This window comes from Panthera leo, chromosome E2 (genome assembly GCF_018350215.1).
Source record: "Panthera leo isolate Ple1 chromosome E2, P.leo_Ple1_pat1.1, whole genome shotgun sequence".
NCBI lineage: Eukaryota > Metazoa > Chordata > Mammalia > Carnivora > Felidae > Panthera > Panthera leo.
Window position 1 is genome coordinate 61127877 of NC_056693.1, and position 27065 is coordinate 61154941.

General features: G+C 57.9%; 2 protein-coding genes across 12 annotated transcripts; one reads left to right on the forward strand and one right to left on the reverse strand.

Annotated features, from left to right (window-relative positions):
* Window positions 1-145: 145 nt before the first annotated feature.
* On the reverse strand, window positions 146-11997 carry VPS9D1 (VPS9 domain containing 1). Of its 9 annotated transcripts, none has more exons than XM_042920584.1 (16): window positions 11896-11997; window positions 9900-9975; window positions 8234-8326; window positions 7973-8135; window positions 6521-6632; window positions 6384-6446; window positions 5998-6050; window positions 5806-5893; window positions 5523-5608; window positions 4668-5185; window positions 3500-3629; window positions 3066-3274; window positions 2685-2928; window positions 1682-1804; window positions 1196-1300; window positions 146-961 (listed from the first exon to the last, which is right to left on the reverse strand). In XM_042920584.1, exons 3-16 carry the CDS (start codon window positions 8289-8291, stop codon window positions 868-870), a joined length of 2046 nt encoding a protein of 681 aa, XP_042776518.1. In that variant the 5' UTR covers window positions 8292-8326; window positions 9900-9975; window positions 11896-11997; the 3' UTR covers window positions 146-867. The 9 variants fall into 9 exon arrangements, 8 of the variants coding, with proteins under 8 accessions (XP_042776518.1, XP_042776514.1, XP_042776517.1 ...); XM_042920580.1 differs by lacking the exon at window positions 11896-11997 and adding an exon at window positions 11272-11436 and having other exon boundaries at window positions 8234-8323; XM_042920583.1 differs by lacking the exon at window positions 11896-11997 and adding an exon at window positions 11272-11436 and having other exon boundaries at window positions 2685-2781.
* Window positions 11514-27048, forward strand: ZNF276 (zinc finger protein 276). Of its 3 annotated transcripts, XM_042920588.1 has the most exons (13): window positions 11514-11623; window positions 11792-12310; window positions 16391-16694; window positions 17037-17083; window positions 17179-17625; window positions 18843-18921; window positions 20160-20243; window positions 23493-23603; window positions 23686-23761; window positions 24028-24145; window positions 24373-24480; window positions 26282-26381; window positions 26462-27048. In XM_042920588.1, the coding sequence occupies exons 1-13, from the start codon at window positions 11614-11616 to the stop codon at window positions 26706-26708; spliced, it is 2250 nt and encodes a 749-aa protein (XP_042776522.1). In that variant the 5' UTR covers window positions 11514-11613; the 3' UTR covers window positions 26709-27048. The 3 variants fall into 3 exon arrangements, with proteins under 3 accessions (XP_042776522.1, XP_042776524.1, XP_042776523.1); XM_042920590.1 differs by lacking the exon at window positions 24373-24480; XM_042920589.1 differs by lacking the exon at window positions 18843-18921 and having other exon boundaries at window positions 20162-20243.
* Window positions 27049-27065: the final 17 nt, after the last annotated feature.

The window sequence follows — 27065 nt, forward strand, 5'->3', positions numbered from 1 at the left end:
CTCCCCCCGCCCAGGGTCTGGGGTGGTAGAGCTCAGTGGGCTCTGTGACAGTCTGGCTCTTGCTGGTCAGCAGGGAAGGTGGTCGCCCTGCTTGGGCCTCCACACGACCAGTGGGAGGTATCAGTGAGAGAGACAGATGCAGAGAGAGACATCAGTGACCTCTTTATTTCTGGCCGTGTCAGTGGCTGCCCGGGGCATGTAACAGAGCGGACGCTGCGCTGCAGGCAGGCGCTGACCCTCGGCTTCACGCTGACCCAGAAAGGGACGTGCGGGGCGGGAATCAGCCAGAGGCCCCAGGATGCCCAATGCCTACTGCCGAGGGAGGGCACAGCTCAGAGGCCCCAGACGCGGGTGGGCACCCTGGGGAGGCCTGGGCTACAGAGGAGAGGGGAGTGCTCAATGCCCCGTAAGTAAACAGTATAGCTTCAGACCACCTGGGCTCCAGGCCTTGGAGGCAGGGGATGGGGACGGCTCTCTCCTTGACCCCAACAAGAAACTGGCACCGGAAGCTGGCTGTCACAGGAGAGGGGAAGGGAGAGAAAGCAGACCTGCCCTCTGCCAGGCCTACGGCTCCCTCCCTACCCTTGAGTGGCCGGGTCTGTGAGGGTGCACAGGCCCCAGGGGAGTCCACAGCTCTGGTTTCCCTGCACAAAGTCAGGCTGAGGAAAGAGAAGGGCCTGGCTCCCAGGAGCTGATTCAGCTCAGATCTATCCTCTGAAGAGCACAGGGGCCTCCTCAAGGCCCTGGGGCAGACGTCCGGTCAGGGCACGAGTGAGAGCGGCAGAGCCCCGCCACAGCCGGCCTGCTGCCACCCCCCCCACCCGGGGCAGGTGACTTCTGGTGGTCCTCCGCAGGTCCTGTCCTGCTCTACTTGCCCAGGGCACCCCGGGGCAGCAGCTCCACGTAGCTCAGGGCGCTCTGTAGTGACGTCAGGCAGTAACCCTCCTCTCCGATCAGGTACCTGCGTGGAGACAGGCACGGGTAGCACCTGTTACCTGCAGGGGATGCAAAGAAGCCCCCAGCGCCTTGGACGGGGTGTCTGCCCTCGTGGGGCAGGACCTGGACACTAAGGTCGCACAGGGGTCTGTCATGGAGGCTGGGCTGGAGGACACACGCTGCTCGAGGGACGGACCCCCAGCCTGGGAGCAGGTGCCCAGTGCCCCGTGCTGGCCCGACTCCAGCTGGGGGCTCCTACCCCTCATGGATGAACTCCTCCAGGGCTGCGCATTCTGACACCAGCTGGGGGAGACCGCTTCTCAGCACCACGAAGGACAAGATGGGCAGCAGGTCGTCGGCACCGCTGTTGGGCAGAGGCACGGCTGGCCGGTAGGCTCCGGGGGCCACGATGGCTGCTCAGTCCCCATAACCCTGCAGCCCCCAGCTCGGCCTCCGGACTGGTCCTGGGCTTGCCGGCTGCTCTCCCTGCACCCCTCCTGCCCGCCTGCGTGGGGGAGTTGGGAGCAGACTCAGGTCAGCGGCACCGGCAGCCACTACAAGCGGCAACGCCGTCCCCGAATGGGGACCCTGTGCTGCAGAGCCCACGGCTGGGTCAGCAGAGGCCCCCACAGCGGAGGTATCGGGTAGCCCCCACCTCACAGGCTCGCCCTGCAAGCCTGCCCACACCTGGGGAACAGGCTAACGGAGGGGATGGCCCACGTCCCAGGCAGCCTGCTTACTACACCTGGGATCGGAGCCAGGCGCGGCGATCCTCCGGAAGAGGCATCTAAGGGAGCTGAAAAGGTGCCAAGGGAGGCCCTGCGGGACGCACAACACCCGGGCCCAAGGGGCCCACGGGCGGCAGTCTCTGGGAAGAGCATGAGAGCAGCCTGTGGCTTGAGTGTGACCCCCAGCCAGGAAGGCCTCACACACCACGAGCTCCGGCTTGCGGCCCCGCCTCCACCACCCTGGGCACCACCCTCCTGCAGAAACGCGGACAAACTACAACATGGCCCTCACTGGCTCCTCAGACGCACAGACGAGACAGGTGACATGGGGCTGTAGCCGGACTCAGAAGCGCTGAGTCCTACAACTGTTTTGCCGACAGCTACTTCTGCAGCAGCCGCGTGGTAAACTGGCGAAGGGGGGCTCCCCCACCCCGACCCAGAAGCTGAGGTCTTGTACCCGGCCCTGGGGTTGGTGGGGCTGCTGGTCCCAGGTGGGTCCAGGTGAGACTGAGACAGGACCAGGCGTCAGAGCCCCAGGTAGAGAAAACGCCTGCCCTGCCTCCGGACGGTGGGGACATAGATGATGCAGGAGCCCCAGGTCTGGGGGCTCAGCACAGGGAGCAAGCTCTTCATGGAGGCTGGAGCTGCCTCCCCAAAGCGCGCAACTGAGGGACTGAGCCCGTGTTCCTGTGACAAACAATGCTAAATTGCACTAGGTTAGCCAGGCGGTCCCTGACCCCTAAGTAACCTGCCCAGAGAGGCAGGAATGCATCACCCATGGGGGCTGCAGCCCCAAGCCCTCGGTGGGAATGGACACTCTCCTGGATAAGCCCTGCGAAGCGCACTGTAGCCCCAAGGGTGCTGCGGCCCAGGGGGGCCAGACACCAGGTGGGAAGCTGTGGTCCCGGTGCTCGGGGCAGGATGGGAGGGTTCTCTCTCCCCCCAGGCCTCTGCAGGCAGCCCCTCACTTGCTCACTGCCCCCCCGCCCCCACCCCGGGCTGTGGGCTTTTGGGACTCACATGGCTGCGGCACCAAGCTGGGGTCTGGCCTCAGACGCAGCCTCCTGGGCCCGGCAGTAACCCTCGGCACAGGCACAGATAACCCGCAGGACCCGCACTGTGGCCCAAAAGCGAGGCTTCAGGAGAGGGCCGAGGGGAGCCAGTCCCAGAACAACCCCCTGGCACCGGCCCCTCCCGGCACGAGTGGAGCTGGCAGAACTGGGAAGCTCCCGCCCGAAGATACTGCTCTCACACCGCTTCCGTCCTGTGAGACACACCCCCATTTTGACAGGAATAAGGTCTGCACTTCAGAGGCACACAGAGACCCCAGGTCACCCTCTGGGAAGGGACCTTATCCGACTACGTTCCCCCTCCTGTCCTCCCAAACTGCAGCCCCCTCACCGATGCACTCCAGCTTCTTCTGGGGGCAGCTCTCCAGAACCAGCAACCCCAGCTCCTGGGCTGCAGCACAGTAGGGGAAGGCGCCGGCTCCTGTGGCCTCCAGGCCCCGGGGCAGGAGCTTCGTGGGAACGCCTATGGCCGTTGGGGGCGCGTTCCTGTAGAGCTCCATGCTCCTGCTCAGGGCGGCCTCCCGGAGGCGGTGCACGCTCCTGGGGCAGAGAGAGGCCAGGCTCAGCGGCCCAGGGGGCTCTGCCCCACGGACAGAAGCGGCGCTAGGGAAAGCTCGCCGTGCCCAGAGTCACAGGTTCTTGCAAAGCAGAAACATCTGAGGATGGCCTCAGAGTAAAGCACCAGCTGGAAGCACGGTCAAAAGTGTGCCTCAGGGATCAACGAGCGGGGAAGGCCCCTGTGGGGGCCTGAAACTGGGATCATACCTGTAGAGTGCCAGCAGCAAGGGCCACAGTGGGGAGAAGAAAGGCTCCTCGATGCAGGCCAGGCATCGGTCCTTGGAGGCGGCCGCATTCAGGCCTTCGAAAGCCAGGAGAGTCAGCGAAAGCAGCCTGTCTGCCGGGAGCAGAGCCGGCACAATGGCACTGTGGGGACAGCCAGGCCCTCCGGCCCCAGGCTGGCAGCCCCTGGAGATCATCCTCAGCCAGCCCGGGGTGCCCAAGTGGGCCCCACACCTGCCATCCCCTCTCCCACCCTCCTAGAGCCAGCCGCAGTGTGGGCAGAGCCGCAGGGTTCCGGCTCAGTGGAGAGCGCTCTGCCTGAACCTCCCTCCACTCCCCTCACCCCCCCCCCCCCCAACTTCTGTGTCCATGGGGCCTGGGGTCAGAGCACTTAGGAGCTCACAGACTCATGCCCAGCTCCCCCGAGGAACAAAGACGACAGGCTGAGAAAAAGCAAAGGACAGCCTCTTTCTGAAGGGGTTGCACCCCAAACTGTGGGAACCTGGAGGAATTTTAGAGGCATATTTAAAGACAAGACCTGAGGCCCCGGGAGATGGGAGGCCCATCCAGGGTCCCTGCTGGAGCTTTGGGCCCTGTCGGGCCTGCCTCACTGACCTCTGGAGAACCCTGAAAACCTTCCTCCTTGGGAGTCCCCAGCCACCCTAGGCACCCAACCCTTAGAGAATCCACACACTATTCTCAAAAATGGAAAAGGCTGCAGGGACGAGCCCGTGGTCACCACCGCCAGGCTGCACACACCCAATGGTCCTTGGTTCGGAATCACCAGAGCCCAGCCCTATGGGCCAGCCAGGACCACCTGGCAGCCAGAGGCTCTGAGAGCAGGCCCTTCCTCAAACAGGAGGCTGGAACGAAGCAGCCCGGTGGGAAGACAACCGGGGACTGGGGAGACCTCGGCCAGCGGCCAGCCGGCCCAGCTGCTCTCACAGCGGGGTGCGTTCCTGTCTGCTCCGCCAGGATTTGCCCCAGAGAAGGGCAGACGCAGAGGGCTCTGCAGATCTGGATGGCCTCCGCCACCCAGAGGAAGGCCTGTCCTTCCCGGGGCCTGTCCTGGGCCTGTGGAAAGCTTTGTGCTGCGTGTGTCGGAGCAGCCCCCTCCCCCGCACGCCCGTCCCGCGGGCACGCCGGCCCTCACCGATGGCGTTGTGTATGTCCTTGACGGTACTCTTCAGCTGCTCGGACAACGGCTCCGTCTTCACCCCCGAGGCCTGGGGCTCAGGCGGCCTCCCACGCCCCCGGCCCCACCCCTCAGAAGCGGCCAAGAAGTGTTCGAGGTCTTCGAAGGAGCTGTGTCTGCTCTGCACGCCCGGCGGGGTGTGTGCCAGCGGGGAGGCAGGCCCGGCGGGGCCGCCGTCCGCCCCTCCCCCGGGGGGGCCGGCGTGCGGCGGGGGCGTGGGGGGGCTGCCGTGGGCGCCGTCCGGGGGCCGAGGGGCGGGGCCCGGCTCCGCGGGGGAGAGCACGCAGTAGAGGCTCTGCGAGGGCCGGAGCCGCCGGCTCCCGGGAGCCCGCAGCCCGTCGGCGTCTGGGGACAAGGCGCAGCAGCCGGGGGCGGAAGCGGCGCCCGCGGCGCCCCTGCTCACGACGGGGTACAGCGCCCGGTACACCGCACACTGGAGCTTCTTCAGGAGCTGCGAGATGGGGTGGTCGGGAACGCTGCGCGGAGGAAGAGGCGCGGGGCTGTGGCGCGGGGCCCGGCCCCGCTGGACGGGTTTTGGCCGAGCAACCCTTGAATTGTTTCCTCGGGAGCGAATGTGGCAGATAAAGTCTGACCCGAGTCCCCCTGGCAGCTAAAAGACCAGCAGGGTGGCTGGATGGGGGGCGTCTGCAAGCCCAGCCCCGCCGAGGGGGCCTGAGCCGTGGCGCGTTCGGCCACCCCCGCCCGCCTCCTTCACCCCTTCCCTTTCTGATCTTTTTGGCCGCTGTCAGGGCCAACCAGGGGGCCGGGGGTGGGGGTGGGGGTGGGGTGGGGTGTGGGGGGAGGCCCTGGTACCTGAGCAGGTGGGAGACCAGGCTGGTCACCAGCGACAGGTCCCCCGGGCTCTTCTTGAGCTGGGCTCTCCAGTGCTTCGGCCAGTCCTGCAGGGCAGGAGTCTCTGGAGGGCATGGCGGGGTCCCCACAACCTTCCCTGCCAAGGCCGCACCCCAGGCCAGCGCCACACTGTCCGTGTCCTCCCTGGGGCGTAGGGAAGGCCCACGCCAACAGGCCTCAGGACCCCCCCCTCCAATAGCAACCTGTGACAACCCCACCCCCGTGCCCAGCGGCGGGGACTCACGTGGTCTTGCTCGTACTCGAGGATGGCGGCATAGAGGGCCCGCTGCTCCCGCTCCTCCGGGGTCAGGGCCACCTGACTGCAGAACCTCCTGGGGAGGAAGACAGGGGCTGGGGGCCTCCGAGCTGGGTGGGCAGGGGAGGGAGCCCCCAGCAGCCCACTCAGCAGCCCCGAGACCTGTGGGAGGAGACGCACCTGTCGGCCGCCTCCTGGAGCCGCAGCCGCCGCTCCTCCCTCTTCCTCTGCAGCTGTGCCGGCAGGGTCAAGGCTGTGTCTGTCCTGAGGACCCCCATCGGGAGGTGAGGCCGGGTGGGGCGGGGCGGGGCAGCGGGGCCTGAGGGCGGGTGCTCACTCAGGGAAGGGAGCAAGCCCTAGCTGACCTGAAGGATGGGGAGGAGCCCGTGGGTGCTGAGAGGAACAGAACGCCCGCCCGTGTGAAGGCCAGGAAGGCAGGAGCCGCCCCTCCAGGGCAGTCTCTCTGAGGCTGGAAGACTTCTGTCCCACACTCCGACCCTGGCACCTTCACTTCCCCCCTCCCCGCCTCCTTCAGCCAGGACACCAGGGAAGGACAGAAAGGATACGGTCTCCTCCCGGGCTTTGGCGATCACAAGGTTCTCCATCACCTGCCGCTGCAGGGACAGGGTCTAGGAAGGGAAGGAGAAAATAAAGCTTGTTCCTCTTCCACCGGCAACCCAGACCCTCCCTGGGACCCGCTTACCAGGGAGGTCTTCTGCAGGGCCTGGCTGGGGTCCAGACGGGCCATCCGGGCCTCGTAGGCGGCCTTCAGCTTCTGGTTCTGCAGAGAGGCTTCCTGCAGGGGCGTCAGCTCCCTGCAGACAGAGACGAGCTGCTGTGCTGTCCAGGCCCCAGGAAGCCCTGGAGTGCCCCCCTGACTGCGCTCTGAGACCAGAAGGAGGCGGTGATGGGGGCAGGCAGGAAATGGGAAGGAGGGAGGAGGTGCAGGGTGGGCTGGAGACCTCTGTCCTGCTGAAACCTGGGCCTGCCGTCGCCAGGCCTCCTGCGTTTTCAAGAAAAGCGGCGCACTGCGCTTTCCGCATCCACACGTTGGGCAACAACACGGAACTTTTTAGGGTTTTAGGGGCATCGTGTGAGCCAAACAGCTAGATAACTTTGCCACCCGTGGGAGAGAGAACCAAAGCCTGCTTATTAGAAATAGCTGCCGAGGGCCAACCTCCATGCCCCCACCCAAACTGCTGGTGTCACATGTCTTCATGCTTCTGTGGTAGGAGAGGGTAAGCTGTGAGGATGCCAACTGGCAAGGGAAAATGTGTCCCGGGGTGGGAGTCCCGTGGGGAGTCCCGCCCCGCGATGGCACATGCAGAAATGAGGTAGCAGTGGCCCCCAAGGCCTGGCAGCAGCAGCGCCAGGAAGAGCCAGCCTTGTTTATCCTCCTGGGGGTTCTTCTGTCTGTGTCTAAGTGAGTTTTATCAGTTCCAGAAGCTTATATACTGTTATCTCTTCAAATAATGCCTCTCTTCCTCTTTCTTTCTTCTCTTTTTCTGGAACTCCAATAATCTTGTGTCAGATCTCCTAGCTCTGTCTCAGATTTCGTCTTCTTTCCTCCCCCTATGAGAGTCATTCTGGATATCTTTTGATCTTTCAACCAATTCGCTCATTCTTTCTTCAACTACGTCTACTCTGTTGGTACAATATTGACCACGTGTGTCTGTGTGCATGTGTGTGTGTTCACTGGAGAATATAATTTGTTATTATTTCCAATTCGTTTTTAAAAACAATCTTGGTATTATATTTTCTGTTTCCTTTCAACGTGGTTCTTTATTTGCTGGGTTATACCCTCTGGCCTTTTGTTCCCTGCAGCTATTTTCAAATTTGCTTTTCACTTTTGTCACTGAGGACAACATGACTGTGTTGTGATGTGTGTCTGGTAACTTCCCCTGAACACTTGGAAGTCTGTGTCTGCTATTACTCCGTAAATTTCTGGTTTCTTTTTGTGCTTGGTTATCTCTCACTGTGCATCATTTGTGCATGCCGAAGATGCTTTTGTCCAAAGGGGATCTGCATCTGTTTTTGCCAAGCGCAAGGGTATTTCCATTCTGGGACCCACTTTAACTGAATTCATTGTGGTTAGCTCACTTTGCCTGGACTTCAAACCCAGGCTCGGCCCACCTTCCGTTTTGCCCCAGCTTACTTCTTAGAACTTTGTGACTCTACCACTTGAAGCTTCTGGAAGATCTCGGGCGGCAGAAAGGGAGAGAGTTTCCCCCCTTCATCTGAGTACACCCGGCGATGTCGGCTGGTCGGTGAGGGGACAGGAGCAGCCGTGGGCATGGCTGGCTTCAGGTGTGTTTTCCCTGCAACACATACATGAGCAAGGGTCAGCATGGAATCCGACGTTCCAGAGATGCAGACTTTGGGGGAGATGCCCCAGGAAAACTTGCCAGAGACCCACCGAGCTTGGCAGCTGTTGACTGGGCCCTCTCCAGACACTGCTCGGCCAGCTTCAGCATCTTTGAGGTGTCCGGGGCCACAGTTTCCCCACCTTCTGGGGATAAAGAGAAAAGAGAGCTGGTCACCGTCACCTTTATTATTAAACCGATTCTTGCCGAGACAAAAACAAGGACGAATTCACCCCCTCCTCATCTCTCCCTCTGGGTCGCCACCCCCTCCTCATCTCCGACCTCTAGGCGATCCCATCTCCTCATTTCTGATCACCTGCTCTGGGCTTACCTCCTGACGCTATGTGGGCGCTGAGCTTGGCCAGCCCAGCAGCTGACTGTCCTGTCATCTCAGCTGGACCATCAGAGCCCTCTCTGTCCCTAACCCGGCCTTTGCTCACCAGGGCCTTTACTTTACTCACAGCCCCTCCTCAGGGTGGGCCTTGCAGTGGATGAGGACCATTTCAGGGACAACTTTATTGCCTGTCTCCTGCCCCCTGGCTGTGCTTGACCTCACCCCTGGCACATCCCTGGGGCTTCTGTCCTGCATTCCCTCTTCTGGGGACCACTCATGTCGGCAGGTGCATGCTGTAGGAGCTGCCACTCAAAACTCTTCCCTGGACCCCACCAGCCTTAGTTTCTGAGCCACTTACTGCCCCCTTTAGAGCCAGCCCCTCAGCACACTCCATTTTAGCCACCTGACTCCCACTGAGACCACCCTCTCTCATGCCCTCCCGTCAAGCCCTTCTCTGAGGCCTCCCCAACCTCTCCAGGTGTCTCTCTTCCAGAACATCCCCCTGGGCGTACTACTGTGTCTTCCCCCCAGTCCCCAACCTTGGGAGTGCCCAGAGCTCTGCTAAGCTCACTGGCTCTCTGGGGCAGCTCTGATTCTGGTGACTCCGACCTCTCCCTAACCACTGTGCTCCTGTATCGTCAGGGTGCTCAGTGCCTCAAACAGAAGGTGCTCACGATGCAGCTCTCTACTGTGCCCACACAAGTCTGCTCCCGCCCATCCCCACAGCACCTCCTGTACCTCACTGTTGGCCTCCAGCGGCTCACTGTTCCCTCCAGGGGCTCACTGTCTCCACCCGCTGCCCCACCAACCAGCGGCTCACCCAGCAAATCTGTGAGGTCCACCTTGAAATTGAAAGCACGACCCCAGGCCCTTCACTCCTTCCATCCCCAAGTGGTGCCACCACGGCTGTCCTCACTGTGGGAGCCTCCTGGAGGCTCTGCCTCCATGCTGGCCTCTCCCACAAAGCCTCTACGAGCTTCCTTACCCCGGAACAACACAGCTCCACGCAAGGCTATGCCTGCCCCCACGGAACCTCCTCTTCCCTGTACTCAGCCCCCACTCTCATCTCAGAGTCTTTACACATCCCTCTGCTGGGGGCGTTGCCCCCGGGCCCCGATCTTTACGCAGCTCACTCCTTCCTGGGCTGGGGCTCAGTGTCCAATCTCTGGTTATCCCCATCCCGTTTACATCCTCTTACAACACCCATCCCCGCCTGCTCCCACAACACACCATGACAGCTCATGCTTGCCGAGTGCTCACCAGTTCACCTTCTGCTAATGACCAATGGGCAGGACACAGGACAACCCCAGGCTTAAGACCCACCAAGAGCTAAGCAGTCCATAATTTGTTCCGCGTGGGAGAAGCAGTGAGGCTGAGATCTGTACCTTTGGTGGCCTCCACTTCTTCCAACAGCACCTGGGAGATATAGTGGATGCTCCTCAGGTATTCCGTATATGCCTCCTGTGCCCAGGGAAGAGAAATGGCAGGGGTCAGGCCAGTAGTGGCCAACAATTCCGTCATGCCTGTTTGTGCCCTCGTGGGAAACATAGAAACAGTGGTGCTTGCTGATCTCCTGAGATTCACCTGAGGCACCTAACCCAAGGCAGTTAGCTGGTAATTCCTCCGGGTCTAATCAGTAATGTTCTGCACTGTATCTGTACCGATAGTATCCCTCTGCTCTAGACTCGAAGGGAAAACATGCCCAGCTGGGCACCCATCCCTCCTCTCACTGCCTTTCTCTCCAGCACGGGAAGAAAAGAGATTCTCTTTCAGTGGGCCAGGCGAAGTAGTTGACAGCAGTTGCTGTCATTTGTCACTCTGTGCAATGAGCTTCCTTCCTGTGCAACTCAGGGCCTATTTATTCAGTGGCTTAAAAGAATAAAAAATCCTCAGAGGTAAATGAGGGAGTGCTGTTGCTGATCTTGAAATCACTTTCTGGCTTAGCTTCTGGGAAATCCCCTTCCCGAATCCCTGAATAAGTACTCCGCGGGCACACAGCAATCTGCAACACTAGAATACTGCCAGTTTCAAGGGTGTGACCAGGTTCAGGGCACGGGCATTTGGAAGCACCACATGATGTTTTGTTGCATCCCAGTTCTCAAATTAACTATCTTTAAATCTACACCTCAGGATAAAATGGATTCCAGATAGGATTTTTGACTTGTGGGGGCACCTGCTGTCCTAGAAAACTGACTTGGGGAAAGCAGCAGATTGAGGGACCCGGATGCTTTTCCTGGACATAGGCAGCTTCCTCCCCTCCTTGGACAGTCCAGTGTGGCTCAGCCTGCTTTTCCACTTGGCTGCCACCTTTCGGAATAACACACCCACCCATTCTCAGTAACAAGCCATACTACCCTGCGCAGACGCATCACGAATGAGCCCTTTCAGGGTTCCGTCCCTTTGGGGAATCTGATTAAATCTACAGTGTCTTCTCAGAAAAATACACATTACACATGGGATTTCTTGCCAGATATATTTTGGAGGGCTGCTTCAACCCTCTTGAATCCCCTTTACAGATAAAACCTTGGCTCTAATTCCTACTCTGCGACGACGGGAAAACACGGCGGGAGAGGACTGGGAGCTGTCCAAGGTCACAGGCAGACACCCGAGCCCAGCGCCCCGGGAAACGCCGGAGGGGTCCTGGACGGCACCCACCCCCGGGCCCCGCCCTCGCTCACGCCCACCGGGCAGGCTGCAGGTAGGGGGTGCCTGGAACCGCCGCAGCGACCGCCCCCGCCTCGTTTTGGGTCGCCTCACCCGGGGCCGGTTGCCGGTATCCAGCTCGATGGCCCCGTTGGCCAGCTTCATGGCACACTGCAGCGGCTTCACCGCGCCGTCCCCGGCCGCAGCGGCCATGGCGCCGGGCAGGGGAGGCTGTGGCGGCGGCGGCGGCGGCGGCGGCGGCGGCTGAGGGCGGGACGGGCGGCCCAGAGCCCGGAACGCAGCCTGCGCGGGAGCCGGCACCGCCCGAGCCCTGGACCGCAGGAAGGGGCGGGGCCGGCGCGGCAGCACTTCCGGCGGCCCCAGCCCCAGCACACCTCCCCCAGAGCTCCCGTTGCTGAAGGGGCGGCGGCGGTCTTAAGTAGCCTCGCGAAGTAGATGCGAGCGCGTAAGTGCAACAGTCGGCACCCACATCCCACGTTTGTGACATGCCAAACGTCTGGGCCTTGCCGCGTCGCCCCTCGCTGCCTTCACTGCGCCCCTGCCCCCCTCTCCCCCTCTCCTCGCCCTTCCCTTCGCGCCCCGCCCACCCCTTCTTGCTCCGCCCCGTTTCCAGGGAGCCGAACGGGGCCCAACGGCGCCGAACGGCGGAGTCGAGCGGAAACGAGCGAGCGCAGTCCAGCTGAGCTGACGCGAGGCTCTGGGCCGAGCGGGACGTACCCCGGCCTAGCGGCCCAACCAACAGAGCGGGGCCGAGCTGAGCCGAGTGGAGCCGAGCTGGGTCGAATAGGGTCGAGTGGAGCCGAGCGGGGCCGAGCCGGGCCGAGCCGAGCCGAGCCGTGCCCAGCGGGACTTAGCGGGGCGGAGCGCCGGGCCCGGGCGGTAGCCGCGGCCGCCGCCATGAAGCGGGACCGGCTCGGTCGCTTCCTGTCTCCTGGGACGGCGGGGCAGCGCGGGGGCTCCGGCGGCGGCGGCGGCGGCGGCGGCGGCGCCTGTGGCAGCGGCCGGACCCGTGGCCGCCCGGCCCGCAGCGGGCCGAGCGTGGACGAGGCTGCGGCCCTGGTGGCGGCTCGGCTGGGCTGGGGCCTGGCGCGGGCCCGCGGGGACACGGGCGAGGACGGCGCCGACGAGGCAGGTGGGTCCGGCCGGGCGCACGGGGGCGGGTCGCGGGTGGGCGGGCGGAGCCGGGGGTCCCCGGGACCGCGGCGTCTCCCCGGGGAGCACGTCCCCCCGGGGCGTCTTCTCCCCCTCGGCGTCCCTGGGCCCCTCTGCCGACGAGGCCTCCCCACGGGGAAGGGGTGAGAGCGGCCTCTGCCTGGCGTCCGGGGTGACGTTTCGCAAGGCCGCTGACCCTTCCGTGCCCACTCTCGGCTTATTAAGTAATTATTGCTTAAGTTTTGCAGTCCGACCGGCCAGAGTCAGTCCTGGTTTTGCCGCGTGCTCTGTAGCCTTGAGGTAGATGCTTAACGTCTCTGAGCCTGTTTCGTCTTCCTTAAAACAGAACTGAGTGGATCAAGTGCGAGAGGCCCTCGCCTGGCAGGTGGTATCTGCGAGAACGTGCACACTGCTTTCGTGTGGTGGATTGCGTTCTCTCTCGCTGAATCCCCCTGGGGGTGGGGGTGGGGGTGGCTTCGTCTACACTCGCTGACAGGCTCAGGGGGTAGATCCCGGAGGAGGCTTCTTCAGGGCTGGTCTCCGGAGCAGGGTTTGAGGAGGAAGAAAGTTTCTCGCTTCTTTTTTGAAGCTCTGTAGCTGTGAAGGCATTTGGTAAAAAAGTTTTGTGTGTATATTTTTAAGTTTATTTGTTTATTTTGTGAGAGAGAGCGAGAGCGCACAAGCAGGGGAGGAGCAGAGAGGACGAGAGACAGAATCCCACGCAGACTTCACATCATCGGCACAGAGCCTGTTTCGGGGCTCGAACTCAGGAACCCTGAGGTTGTGCCCTGAGCAGAGCTCAAGAGTGCGACGTTTAACCGACGGAGCCGCCCAGCTGCCCTGTGTCTTTTCTTGGTTTTAATTAATTTATTTTTTGAGAGAGACAGAGACAGAGCACCGGTTGGGGAGGGGCAGAGAGGAGGAGACATAATCTGAAGCAGGTTCCAGGCTCCGAGCTGTCAGCACAGAGCCCGACGCGGGGCTCGAACCCACGGACTGCGAGATCGTGACCTGAGCGCCCCCAACAGCGCTCTCAACAGCACAGTATCATTAACTGTAGTCACCCTGCTGTACCGTATGCATCGCCAAGATTGACTTATTTTAGGACTGGAAATTTGTACCTTTTTTTTTTTTAAATGTTTATCTTAGGGAGAGAGAGAGACAGATTGAGCGAGCAGGGTAGGGGCAGAGAGAGGGGGAGACACAGAATGCAAAGCAGGCTCCAGGCTCCGAGCTGTCAGCACAGAGCCCGATGCGGGGCTCGAACCCACGGACCGCGAGATCGTGACCCGAGCCGAAGTCGGATGCTTACCCGACTGAGCCTCTTGGGCGCCCTGGAAATTTGTACCTTTTGACCATTTTCCTCCTTCGTCTGCATCCCATCCTGCACCCTCCCCATCACCCACCTCAGGCTATCACCAGTCTGCTCTCTGTGAGTTTGGGTTTTTTTGTTTTTTTTTTAGGATTACACCTATAAGTGAAATTGTATGGTATTTATCTTTTCCTGTGTGACTTCTTTCACTTAACATAGTACCTTCAGGGTCCATCCGTGTTGTCCCAAATGGCAGGATTTTCTTCTTTCTTATGGCTGAGTAACATTCCATTGTGTGTGTGTGTGTGTGTGTGTGTGTGTATACACACACACCCGCTTTTTTAAATCTGTTTCTCAGTCAGTGCACACTTAGATTGTTCCCGCACCTTGGCTGTTGTAAATAATGCTGCTGTGAAAACGGGAGCGCACCTACCTTTTTGAGCTCGTGTTTTCATTTCCTTTGGATAAATACCCAGAGGTGGGATTGTTGGTTCAGATGGTGGTTTTATTAATTTTTTTGAGGAACTTCCGTACCGTTTTCCATAGAGGCTGCGCCAGCTTATGGTCCCACCAGCAGTGCCCGAAGGTTGCCTTTTCTCCACATCCCCACGACACTCGTCCTTTCTTGTCTTTTTGGTAACAGCCATCCTGAGAGGCGTGAAGTGACAGCTCATTGTGGTTTTGGTTTGCATCTGCCTGACGAGCAGTGGTGCTGAGCGCTCGGCCGCACACCTGTGCTCGTCCGCGTGCTGGTTGGCCGGCTGTATGTGTGTCTTCTCTGCAAGAATGACTGTACGTCTGCTGCCTGGTTTTTAATTGGATTGTGTTTTTGCTTTGGAGCTGTGTCAGTTCTTTTTGTTTTAGGTATTAGTTCCTTAGATACGATAGGCAGATATTTTCTCAGGTTTCAGTATTTCTCAGGTTTCCCTGTTTTCAGTAGGTTGTCTTTTCATCTTGTTGATGGTTTTCTTTGCAGTGCAGAAGCTTTCTAGTTTGATGTAGTCCCACTTGTTTATTTTTTTTGCTTTCATTGATTTTGTTTTCGGTGTCAAACCCAAAAAATGATCCCCAAGACCTATGAGGAGTTTACTGCCTGTGTTTTCTTCTGGGAGTTTTACGGTTTTCGGTCTCACATTTAGGTCTTTAATCCATTTTGAGTTTATTTTTGTTTGTGGTTTAAGTAATGGGGATCAAGTTTCATTCTTTTGCATGTGCGTGTCTAGTTTTCACAACACCCATTTTTTAGAGAGAATGTCATTTCCCCATTATATATTCTTGATTCCTTTGTTGTAAATTAATTGACCACACATATGTATGAGTTTATTTCTGGGCTGTTTTTTCTGTTCCGTCAACCTATGTGTCTTTTTTTTTTTATGCTCGTTCTCTACTGTTTTGATTACTGTGGTTTTGTAATATAGTTTGAAATCAAGAATTATGATGCTTCCAGCTTTGTTCTTTTTCCTCAAGATTACTTTGGCAATTTGGCATCTTTTGTGGTTTCATATAAATTTTAAGATTGTTGTGTTTCTGGGAAACTGTCACTGGAATTTTGATCAAGATTGCATTGAATGTGCAGATGGCTTTGGGTAGCGTGAACATTTTAGCAGTATTAATTCTCCTAATCCACGAGCACGGAATACTCATTTATTCATGTCTTCACTGTTTTTCATCAGTGTCTTACGCTTTTCAGCATAAGGTTTTTCACCTCCTTGGTTAAATTCATTCCTAGGTATTTTATTCCTTTTGATGCAGTTGTAAATGAGACTTTTCTTAATTTGTTTTTCTGATAGTTCATTATTGATTTTGTATCCTGCAACTTCATTGAATTTGTTTATTCTCAGAATCTTTTGGTGACATCTTTAGGGTTTTCCGTATATATTACCATATTATCTACAAACAGAGACAGTTTTTTTTTCCTTTTTTACCTATTTGGATATTTCTTATTTTTCTTGGTTCATTGCTCTGGCTAGGACTTCTGACACTGTGTTGAATAAAAATGGTGAGAGTGAGCACCCTTATCTTGTTCCTCATCTGAGAGGAGAGCTCTCACCTGTGAGTGTGATGTTACCCGTGGGCTTGTTATCTGTGGCCTTTATTATGTTGAGGTACGTTCTCTCTATACCCAGTTCAGAATTTTAATCATGAATGGGCGTTGCGTTTTGTCAGACACTTTTTCTGCATCTATTGAGATGCTCATGATTTTAATCCTTCATTTTGTTACTGTGTCACGTTGGTTGATACGTGGATGTCGGACCATCCTTGCGCCCCTGGAATAAGTCCCACTGGATCATGTCATGTGAGCCTTTTAAAGTATTGTTGCGTTTGGTTGGCTCATGTTTTGCTGAGGATTTTTGCAGCCGTATTCATCAGGGATCTTGGCTTGTAATTTTCTCTTCTTGGGGTGTCTTTGTCCGGTTTTGTTATTAGAGTAATTGTGGCCTTGTTCTAGACGCACTTAGAATTATCTGGAAGGTGTTCCGGACCAGAAGACCCTCCATTGACCGTATCTCCCAGAAGGCCGTGTGTTCAGCTGGGAGCCCAGAGCCCTGCCTTTGGCTCACACGTGGGCTTGTGTTTCTGGGGTGCGTCTGGGGAAGCGCCGTGGGGGGTTCCTCCCCCTCAAGGACTGGGAGGATCCTGGGCCTCACCTCCCCAGGCCACGTTGCTGTCTTCCGAGGAGCACGTGTCTTCCGGTGCTCTGTGCAGCCAGCAGCCCTGCCTGACTCAGTGTCTTCTGTGCTTGCCCAGGAACAGGCCGGGCTCTTGCCATGGGGCACTGTCGCCTCTGCCACGGGAAGTTCTCCTCACGGAGTCTCCGCAGCATTTCTGGCAGGGCACCTGGGGAGAGCGCAGACAGACCACCCCCAGGGGAGCGTGTTTTCATCAGGGACTTCCAGCACCTGCTGGGGGTGGCTGTCCACCAGGACCCAGCTCTGTCTCAGTTTGTCTGCAAGAACTGCCACGCCCAGTTCTACCAGTGCCACGGCCTCCTCAAGTCCTTCCTGCAGAGAGTCAACGTCTCCCCGGCGGGCCACCGGAAGACTTGCACAAAGTAGGCATCCCCTCCTCCTTTCATTTGGTGGGCATTCAGGGGCCAGGCACCCTGTGTGCTGGGGCTGGTCTAGGCACAGTGACTGCCGGGGAACCTCTGCAGCGGGGAGCCGGTCCTGCTTAGGGCAGCAGACACGGGTGACCACCAGCGTGGCCGGTGTGAGGGAGACGGACAGACGTGCTTGGGGGAGGTAGGGCTACAGAGGGCCACGGGTGTAAGGACACAGCCTCTGGAAGTAGAAGGTCAGACTGCATGTGGGAGAGGCGGCCCGTGACAGGAGTCTGGTGAACCTGCCTCTTGTTCGCGGCCAGCCCCGCTCACGGCCACGCTGATGCTTTACAGGGTCGGTGCCCAGCCCCCGCCAGGGGCAGAGGAGGGAGCGTGTCTGGGTGAGTGTGCCCTCCGCGTGTGGTCTGTGGGTTAGGCTCGAGGTGGGCTGGGTGCTGACCGGCCATGGGTGTGGCGTCTCTGTGCCTTTCTTCAGTGGACCTGATCACTTCGAGCCCCCAGGGCCTGCGCGACTTGGTGGCCTGGGTGCACGGACACGCAGCCAGCTGCGGGGCCCTGCCTAGCCTCCAGAGGACACTGTCCTCCGAGTACTGCGGTGTTATCCGAGCCGTGTGGGGCTGTGACCAAGGCCACGACTATACCATGGACGCCGACTCCAGCTGCGGGGCTCTTTTGCTGGACAGTGCGCTGGCAGTCAAATGGACATGGGACAAGGAGATGGCCCCGTGGCTCACCCAGCATCGGGGGTCCAACCCTACTGGGGCTGCCCCTCAGAGCTCCCAGGGCAGAGCGACCACAACTCCAGCCGAGACCGAGAGCCTGCCCGGCGCGGACGCGGCCCCGCCTCCTTCAGATGTCAACCCTGTAGGGCCTGGCCTGTGCCCCCCACCTCAGCCAAGCTTTCCCCCAAGTGGGGCCCCAGGTAGGAGCTCCTCTGGGCTACTGGCTCAGGATTCCTCGTCTGGAGGCAGGCAGGCCCGCAGTGGGGGGCGGGTGTCTGTATTGTTATGGGCAGCGGTCATGGTGTTGCATGCGGAGGCCCCGGGGGGAAGTGATGAGGAGCCGACCTGAGGGACAGGGGGAGGGCCCGGGGACCCTCTTCCAGCAGTTTTTGTAAAGGCGTGCTCATCTGCCGTCTGGTCTTCCTCTCTAAGCCCGCTCGGGGCCAGGGGACCAAAGGAGGGAGAAGAAGGGGGTCCTTGTTGTGGGACGTGGGGGAGGACGGCAGCTGGGACCTCTGAGGCTCTTTCGGGCCAGCTGCGGGTCATTCCCTGGGTCTCCGCCGGCGTCCTGGTGACATCCCGGTGGGACTTGCGTAGATGGGCTCCTCTGCCAAGTGGCCAAGAGGGAACACAGGGCCATTGTGTGGGACCCGGTCCCACGGTGCTGTGGTGTGGGGGCAGCTGCTCACGGACTTTGCGTTCAGGTGGCGGAGTTGGCTCCCCCTCCCGCTTCCCTCAGCCTCTGTTTGTGCAGTCGCCTACGTTGAGCGCTGGGCTGCTCCTGTGGTCCAGCTCTTGGTGGCACTTTAAAACGCAGCTGCCCAGATGGTTGAGAGAGAGAGAGAGAGGAAGAGAGAGAAAAAGAGAGAGAGAGAGAGAGAGAGGAGATAATCTTAAGCAGGCTGCACGCTCAGTGCTCAGCCCAACTCAGGGCTCCATCCCATGACCCTGGGATCGTGACGTGAGCCGAAATCAGGAGTCGGACTTTCGACCGACTGAGCCACCCAGGCGCCCCAGAACTGCTTGGCCTTTTAAACTGCGTGCATGCAGTACGATGTTAATGGTTTGATATTAATGTTTCTTTAATGTTTTGGGACACCCACAAAGTGTGAGTCGTCCCTGCCTGACACAGCTGGATCCGAACCTCTGGGAAGGGCTGGGCTTGCTGACGTGAACCGTTGGCTCGGGTTTCTGATGCCTGGTGCTGTCCGTGCCTGTGCTAGACATGGGGGTGGCCTGTTGGGCTGTGCAGGGACCTTCTGGGGGGCGGAACTGGGAGGCGGGTGGGATTTAAGCCTGGAGGACCCCAGGCTCCCCACAGGGAAGGCTCTGTTGTCCGATGGGCACACGCCTCCTTGCTGGGGAGCACTGCCTGCACTGTGTGTTGGTAATGGGAGCCTTGTTCTTTGTTTCTCAGGGCGGTTGGGTGAGAAGCAGGTTCCGTCTTCAACCTCGGATGATCGGGTAAAAGACGAGTTCAGTGACCTTTCTGAGGGGTGAGAGAAGAGTGGGTTTAAATAGCCTAACATTCCTCCTTGGAAAATCAAACTCCGCCAACCCGTGTGCTCTCTGCCTGTGTCCGGGCCGGGGCCCTCTCCCTCTCTCAGTTGGAAGGAGAGGAATGGCCGAGGGTGCTTCCAGGCTTCTTGTTCCTGACGGGGGCCTCCTAGACCTGACGTATCTAGAAGGGGAGCACGACCAGGGTGGTGTGGAAGTTAGAGCCCTACGGTTGCCCCTTCGCTGCTGCTGCCTTGTCTCCTTCAAGGCCGTGGTTTTGTGCCAGCCAAAGACGTTACTAAAATGGGAAGTTGGTCTCTGGCCTTTTGTCATGACGGGATCGTGACTTGGGGCAGAGGCTCTGTAAGGAGGACGAGCCGCTGTTGGGGACTGTTCGCTGCTGGGACCGCCTCCTGCTTGTCAGCTGAGAACCACTCATGGTGGCTGCCACACACTGGCCGGCCTTCACCCCCTTTCCACACTGCCACGTAATCTGTGGCTGGAACGCAGGTGCACCCTCGTCCAAACAGGGAGAAGGACAGCACGATTTGTGGCACGACTCCCGTGGGGTGTCTGTCGATGGTGAACAAGATGCTGGAAGAACCCAAGTGGGTTTGCTAGAAACACCCCCCGGGACCAGGAGTGGTCGCAGGCTGTCCTAGAGGCCGCCAGCCAGCCTCGAGTCTCCTGCAGATGAGTGGTGGCCTGTGGGGGAAGGCCGTGCCCTGCCAGGCTTCGTTCCGTCTGCTGCCCTGCAGAGACTGCGCAGTTACTCACAGTCGAGGGTAAAGGTCATGGGTACGCAGATATTTTTCTTCTGGTCTTTGTGACTTTGCAAGGTGGCCAGCTGACATCTGACCTGTCAGCTGGATAGGTGCTCCCAGTTAGGGGGAGTAGGTGCCTCATAATCTAAACGTCCACTTCTGGAGAAGCCCACCTCCTTGAGGTCTTCCTGTGCTGCCTGGGGCCCCAGAGAGAGACTCTACAAGTTCAGGGTCCTGGTGTGAAGGGAGTGTGGCTTCTGGGGGATTGTCGGCTTGCGGGACGTCGGTGACCCTGGCCTGCCCTTTCTGTTAGGAGATGTGATCAGAGATTTGGGGATTTTAGGTTTCTTCAGACCTTTTCAGGAGAGCTAAAACACGGAGTATGGAGATTTGGTGGTGTTTGCAGACAGGAAGTGTCACTGGAGCGGTCACGCACCCCAGGCCTTTGCTGAAGGTGCTCTCTTCTTCCCTAGAGACATCCTGAGTGAAGATGAAAATGACAAGAAGCAAAGTACCCAGTCGTCAGATGAATCCTTTGAACCTTACCCAGAAAAGAAGTAAGGAGGACAGTCCTGCCGCGTGTCCTTGGGGTCTGGGAGGGGCATCACTGGGAGCCTAGAAACCTACGTCTGCCTGGTAGGGTCACCGGGTGGGAGTAGTGGGGGCAGGGGACGGAGGCTCATCCTTCCCGGCCTGCCCTCGCTCAGCACGTTTTCTGCTGCTCTTTGGCCTGACCCCCTTAGCCCGTTGAGTGTGGCTTCTGGGGGGTGGGGGAGGCTTTCCTCGTTCAGTGCTAGGACCCGGTCTCAGTGGCACGTGACAGTGGCAGGAGGCCCGTGGCTGTGACTCAGCCTCATTCGGGGAGCTCCTGCCTTCCTCTCTGCCAGCCCTAACCCTCGGTCACACCACACTAGTGTCTCCCGTCGGCCACGGATTTCCTGCAGTAACCTCCACCCTGCAGTTCTTTCTGCTTCTGTGCCAAGCAAGGCCCTCAGAGGCTCGGGCCCCAGCCCTGCAGTTGCTCTCAGATCTGCCTCTGGCACTGATTTCTGTGCCACCTCCTTGGAGAGTTGCTTCTGTGGCCTTGTCTCGACCTTCCCTTTTCCGAGATTTGTGTTTTCTCTCTGGATGTAGCATCCTGGTAGGGAAGACTGATGTTTACTTGGGCCACTTTTCTCCCAACCTCATGCCCAGGAACACCCAGAACGCCTGCGCATAATTGCTGCCCCACCTGAGCGTTAGGAGCATTTCACAGTAGAATAAAAACACGAGCGTGCAACAGTATCACCCAGGAGGATGCAGCCCAGAAACAGAAGCCAGCCTGACTTTCCTTCTCCTTTGGGCTCTGACGTGGCTGTGGAAAGAGAAACCGAAGCCAGGCTCTGCAGGAGGTGGGGCCAGCTGGAGTGGGCTGACCACAGCTCCGAGCCAGCACACTCAGGCCTGATGGCCACGTTGTCCCTTAGGTACTACAGTGTGAGTCACAACTGGAAACCTGGGACAGGGCCTCTGAGCCTCCCTGGTGCACAGGACTTTGTTTCAGCAGACACACCTGTCTGGGTCCATAGCTGGGGCAGATAAGAAGGGACTTAGGATGTGTTAATTAGGGCCCCGCGGCTCCGGTGAGAAGTGAGAGTCAGGAGCCCGAGTGACCGAGGGGGAGGAAAGGGGGAGCAAGGAGCAGGGTCCTCCAGTGTCTCCAAGGGCTTCAGCCCATACCCGTCAAGGATGCACTTGTGAACCCACGGGCTCTCTGAAGCCGCCTGCTCTCAACAGACGTGTGATCTAGCGTGGGAGGGGAATGGTGACTCCCTGGTCAGTGTGTGGCTCTGACAGGGTGCCTGAGCCGCACAAAAGAGGGTGGAGGCCAATGGGGAGGGGACGCACAGCAAAGCCTCAAAGAACGGTTGTTAGACAAGGAGAAGAGGAGAAGCCTGTAAGGTCATCAGAGAGTTTCTTTTTGTTTATTTAAAAAATTCTTAATGTTTATTCATCTTTGAGAGAGAGAGACAGAGCATGAGCGGGAGAGGGGCAGAGAGAGAGGGGGACACAGAATCCCAAGCAGGCTCCAGGCTCCGAGCTGTCAGCACAGAGCCCGACGCGGGGCCTGAACCCACAAACCACAGGATCATGACCTGAGCCAGTCGGAGCACTTAGCTGAGCCACCCAGGTGCTCCTGTATTGCTTTGTCTTTGATGTCACATTTAAGAAACTGTTGTCACATCAAAGGTAGCGTTTTCTTCTCAGAGTTTGAGCGTGTTAGCTCTTATGTGTAGGTCTTTGGTCCATTAGGTCATGTATGTTGGAAAGGAAGGGCCCACCTGCATTCTTTGGCCTGTGGACATCCAGTTTTCCCAGCACCGTATGTTGAAGAGACTGTCCTTTCCCCATTGAGTGGTCTTGGCACCCTTGTCAAAAATCACTTCGTTTTTCTTGCGATGGTCTATACTTGGTCTCTCAGTTCTGTTCAGTTAGTCTTTATGTCTGTTTTTCCGTGCCAGAACCACACGGTTTTGATTACTGTAGCTTTGTAATCTTGGAATTAGGGAGTTTGAGTCCTCCCGCTTTGTTTTTCAGGATTATTAAGCTATTCCGTATCCCTTAAAATTCCGTGTGAAACAGAATAGCTTTTTCTGTTTCTGCAAAAAACACCACTGGGTCTTGATAGGGATCAAGTCTGTAGATTGCTTGGGAAGTAATGCCATCCTAACAATATTAAATCCTGCAGTCCAGAAACGCGGGGTGTTTTTGCACTTACTTAGGTCTTAATTTCCTTCAGCAGTGTGTTGCGGTTTTTAGCATACAGGCTTTCACCTTCTTGGTTAAGTTTGTCCCTCAGTACAGTATTTTCTTCTTTTTGATGGGGTTGCAAATGAGTTATTTAAAAACTTCCCATTTTGTTCACTGTTAATGTGTAGAGGTAGAACGAGTTTTTGTGTGTTGATTTTGTGCCCTGCCACTTTGCTGAATTTGTTTATTTTTGCGTGTGTGGATTCTTCAGGGTTTTCTACGTACAAGATCATATCGTTTGTGCATAGGGGTAATCTTCTAATAGCAGTGGTGAAAACGGGCACCTTTACTTGGTCCTGAGGGCAAGGCTTTGAATCTTCCACCGTTGAGGATGACGTTAGCTCTACACTTGCCATATAACGCCCTTCAAGTTCCCCGTTGTTCTCGACAGTTTTCCTTAAATGCCAGGATCGAACAAGGGGGAAGAAAAAGTGTGCATGTCCCTTTAAATCTTCACTAGACCCCACAGGGGATTAGTTGCTGGGCCTGAACTGGTCCCTCAGGGACCTGCCAGACTGACTGGGAGGTCCTCACTGCCCGCTCATAGCTCTGTCCCCAAGACCACACTGCTCCCTCTGAGCCCCCGCCTGGTTCCTGGAGCTGTGCGCCTCCCAGCGGGTTCCAGAGTGTCGGTTCTGATGTTTTTCTAGCCTAGTGGTCGTTTTGATGGGGGGACTGACCCCTAAAGCTTCTCCACTTCACCGTTTAGCATGACGTCTCCGAATAACGTTTGGTTCTGACGTTTCAGGAGTGAAGTTTGTCCTGAAAACCCCCTCATGTAGCTAGCGTGGTCCCCGTCCCCACACCTCGGCTTCCCGAGGTGGCAGTACGGAGTCTGGGACTTTGCCGGGGGTTGTTCCCGCCCTGGCGCCCAGGGGTCGGTCCGAAGGCCACCAGTGAGCACGGAGACGCGAGCAGGTTGCCGTGGGAGCCTGGCAGGAGCCCCACCTCTCCCGTCTGAGGAGGGAGAAGCGTCTCGGAGTCTGATGAGGTCTCTTTTTCTTTTCCCCTCACAGGGTCTCTGGTAAAAAGAGCGAAAGCAAAGAAGCCGAGAAGGCTGAAGAACCAAAAATGCGCAAGAAACCGGGCCCCAAGCCGGGCTGGAAGAACAAGCTTCGCTGTGAGAGGTGAGGGCCTGGGGTGGGGGGTAAGGGGTCGGGGGGAGGTCGCCTGTCGAGGCGGCAACTCCACGTGTGCCGTGCTCTGCAGGGAGGAGCTGCCCACCATCTACAAGTGCCCTTACCAGGGCTGCACGGCCGTGTACCGCGGGGCCGACGGCATGAAGGTGAGGACGGGCGGCGCCCTGGGCGCGGGGCGGCCTTTGTCGCTGACCCGGAGGACCGGACGTCTGCGTGGAGCCCGGTGTAGACTTGTAGCCGAGGGCTCACGCGGGCCGGGGCCCAGGGGAGCCCTCCGCTCTTGGGAAAAGCACCCGCCTCTCGTCGCGTGACGAGTGGTTGCATCTCTTCCTCTGAGGGGGCCGCGCAGGACCCGTGGGAGGGGGTGACCGTCCCGGCCGGGGCGCTCAGGGCCCTGCTGTCGCCCCTGCAGAAGCACATAAAGGAGCACCACGAGGAGGTCCGGGAGAGGCCGTGCCCCCACCCCGGCTGTAACAAGGTGTTCATGATCGATCGCTACCTGCAGCGCCACGTGAAGCTGATCCACACAGGTACGGGCCCTGCTCTGGCACACGCTCACCTCCGCCGGCCCGTGGGCCGGCCGCCCTTCCCAGAGGCCTGGGGCCGTGTCTGGCCGCCTCGTGGGTCGGGCAGAAGCGGCTGGAACCGGCAGTGAGGAAACCCCAGTGCCTTTTCTGCACGTGACGACCCCGGGCTCCCGCGCGTCCGTCACGGTTTGATTCCCCTCCGGTTTTAACGACGTGACCCACACCCCCAGGTCTTAGAAAACCCAGAGCTACACGTGTGCCGGATTCTGACCACTGCTGCTCCTCACAGAGCCGCTCTCCTGAGTTGGCAGCACCCCCTTTAAAAGACGGACACCTGGGTCAGTCGGGCACCCAATCCTCGATTTTAGCTTGGGGCGATCCCTGTGTCGCGAAGCTTGCTTGGGCTTCTCTCCCCCTCTGCCTCCTCATGCTCTTGCTTGCTCTCAAAAATAACAAGTCTATTAAGGAAGAAAAGGAAGATTGATGCACTGAATCTGTATTTAAAAAAAATTTTTTTTTTTTAACGTTTATTTATTTTTGAGACAGAGAGAGACAGAGCATGAACAGGGGAGGGTCAGAGAGAGGGAGACACAGAATCTGAAACAGGCTCCAGGCTCTGAGCTGTCAGCACAGAGCCTGGCGTGGGGCTTGAACTCACTGACCGCGAGATGGTGACCTGAGCCGAAGTCGGCTGCTTAACCGACTGAGCCACCCAGGCGCCCCCTGAATCTGTATTTATCCCTAAACTGTAATTGTACACATAACTTAACGGTAGGGGCACCTGACCTGGGCGTTTCAGTCGGTTGAGTGTCTGACTCCATTTTGGCTCAGGCCATGACCTCATGGTTCATGGGATCAAGCCCTGCATCAGACTCTGAGCTAACAGCATGAAGCCTGCTTGGGCTTCTCTCTCTCCCTCTCTCAAAAGTAAGGAAATTATTCTTAATGTTTATTTTTGAGAGAGGGCGAGCGAGCATGATCGGGGGAGGGTCAGAGAGAGAGGCAGAGACAGAATCTGAAGCAGGCTCTGGGCTGTCAGCAGAGCCCAAGATGGGGCTCGAACCCACGAACCATGAGATCACGACCTGAGCCGAAGTTGGATGCTTAACCGACTGAGCCACCCAGGTGCCCCAGAACTTAAAAAAAAAATTTACTGTAGGAAGTTATTCTGGTTTACTTTTTTCACTGAGCCCATTTTATGGTTGGGTCGTATTTGTTGGTTTCACAGTGAACCATTTTCCTGTGTTTTTTGTTCTAAGCCTTGTTGGACATTCCCTTAAATTGGGTCTTCAGGCTGCTGGTCTCAGTCGAGACCCCAGTGATCACAACCATTAGCAGTTTTCCCGAAACACCCAAGAGGAGAGCCTGAGCTGTAAAGGTGGATCGTACCTAGCACAGGACAAGCCCGTGTGGGAAGCTGTGTCAGGTGCTTGTAGATGACTGAGCAGGTGCGATTGGAAATGGCAGTGAGGCAGAAGCTCGTGGCCACCACCCCAGGTGCATGTCCAGGAGGAGAAGGGACTGTTCAGTTTTTGTCCAAGAGCCTAAGTAACTGATCTCCAAAGTAGACATCCCCTCCCCCACCAACGGCCCAGTATGGTTTGTAGAGTTCGTAGAGTGGCAGTCGTCTGTGAAGCTTTATAGACTGGGCTTCCTCGAGGAACTTCTGCTCAGCGGATCTAGTCTCTCTTGAGGAAAACAGGCTTCAAATGGACCCATCTCATGAAGAGGAAGTCCCAGCGAGATGACATTTTCAAGCAATTTGGAGGGCTCTGTTATTAATAAGAAACTTTGTATTAGAAATGTTTTTCATTGGGGCGCCTGGGTGGCCCAGTCGATTAGGCATCTGACGATTTCCACTCGGGTCATGGTCTCACGGTTCAGGAGTTGGAGCCCCAGGAGTTGGAGCCCCGTGTCGGGCTCTGCACAGACACTGCGTGGAGCCTGCTTGGGATTCTCTCTCCCCTCTCTCAGATTTGAAAAACTTTTTAAATCTCTGAATAACGTTGGATTTGCACAGGCCCCTTGCTTGGGCCTTGAGTGTAAGGAAAACACCACGTTGGGCCACCAGGCTCCCGGGGAGGGCTGGGCATTTTCGTGCCCGCGTTCATGCCATCTCTGGTCCTCTCTGGTCCCCAGAGGTGCGGAACTATATCTGTGATGAGTGTGGCCAGACCTTCAAGCAGCGGAAACACCTTCTCGTCCACCAGATGCGCCACTCAGGAGCCAAGCCTCTGCAGTAAGTGTGGGGATGGGCACACCTCCGCATGGCCATACTTCTGGCACCCACGCCCTTGCTCACCTGGCCCTGTCCCCCAGGTGTGAAGTCTGTGGGTTCCAGTGCCGGCAGCGGGCATCCTTGAAGTACCACATGACTAAACACAAGGCTGAGACCGAGCTGGATTTTGCCTGTGACCAGTGTGGCCGGCGGTTCGAGAAGGCCCACAACCTCAATGTGCACATGTCCATGGTCCACCCTCTGACGCAGACCCAGGACAAGGCCCCGCCCCTGGAGCCACCGTGCGGGACTACAGAGGGCCAGGCTGTGAAGCCTGAGCCCACCTGAACTCGGGCGGGTAAATGGGGTTTAGACGGTTTCAATAGTTCTTTCATTTGAGACCTGATGGCACAGCTTCGCCCGCTGCCCTGGAGCCCCCATGCCGTGTCCCCTCACCTGTGTGTCAGGAGTGGACAGCAGTACGGTGAAGGGGGGCTCACCGTGCAACTCCCGTAGCCTTTCCAGCGTCCGCTCTGGGACCGGCATTTACCCACGAAACTGACCTTGGGGCCAGATGGATTTTAAATCATTGATTCCTATTCCCCACTAAAGCAATCAAGGAGATCTGTAATCCACTTTCTAGTGCAAGAGCTCCGTGTTATGCTCGTAATAAATTATTTACAAAGGAGCCGGGCTGTGCGCCGC

What these genes read in the sequence shown, in the direction of transcription:
- VPS9D1 (XM_042920579.1), bottom strand. Translation starts at nt 11,370, where the DNA reads ATGGCCGCTGCGGCCGGGGACGGCGCGGTGAAGCCGCTGCAGTGTGCC. An exon ending in AGAAGTGGAGGCCACCAAAG is followed by an intron (nt 8,327 to 9,899) that starts GTACAGATCTCA and finishes CTTTATCCCCAG; the next exon opens with AAGGTGGGGAAACTGTGGCC. An exon ending in CTCCAGGAGGCGGCCGACAG is followed by an intron (nt 5,894 to 5,997) that starts GTGCGTCTCCTC and finishes CTTCCTCCCCAG; the next exon opens with GAGGTTCTGCAGTCAGGTGG.
- ZNF276 (XM_042920588.1), top strand. An exon ending in GGACGGCGCCGACGAGGCAG is followed by an intron (nt 12,311 to 16,390) that starts GTGGGTCCGGCC and finishes GTGCTTGCCCAG; the next exon opens with GAACAGGCCGGGCTCTTGCC. An exon ending in TTTAAAAGACGGACACCTGG is followed by an intron (nt 24,481 to 26,281) that starts GTCAGTCGGGCA and finishes TCTGGTCCCCAG; the next exon opens with AGGTGCGGAACTATATCTGT.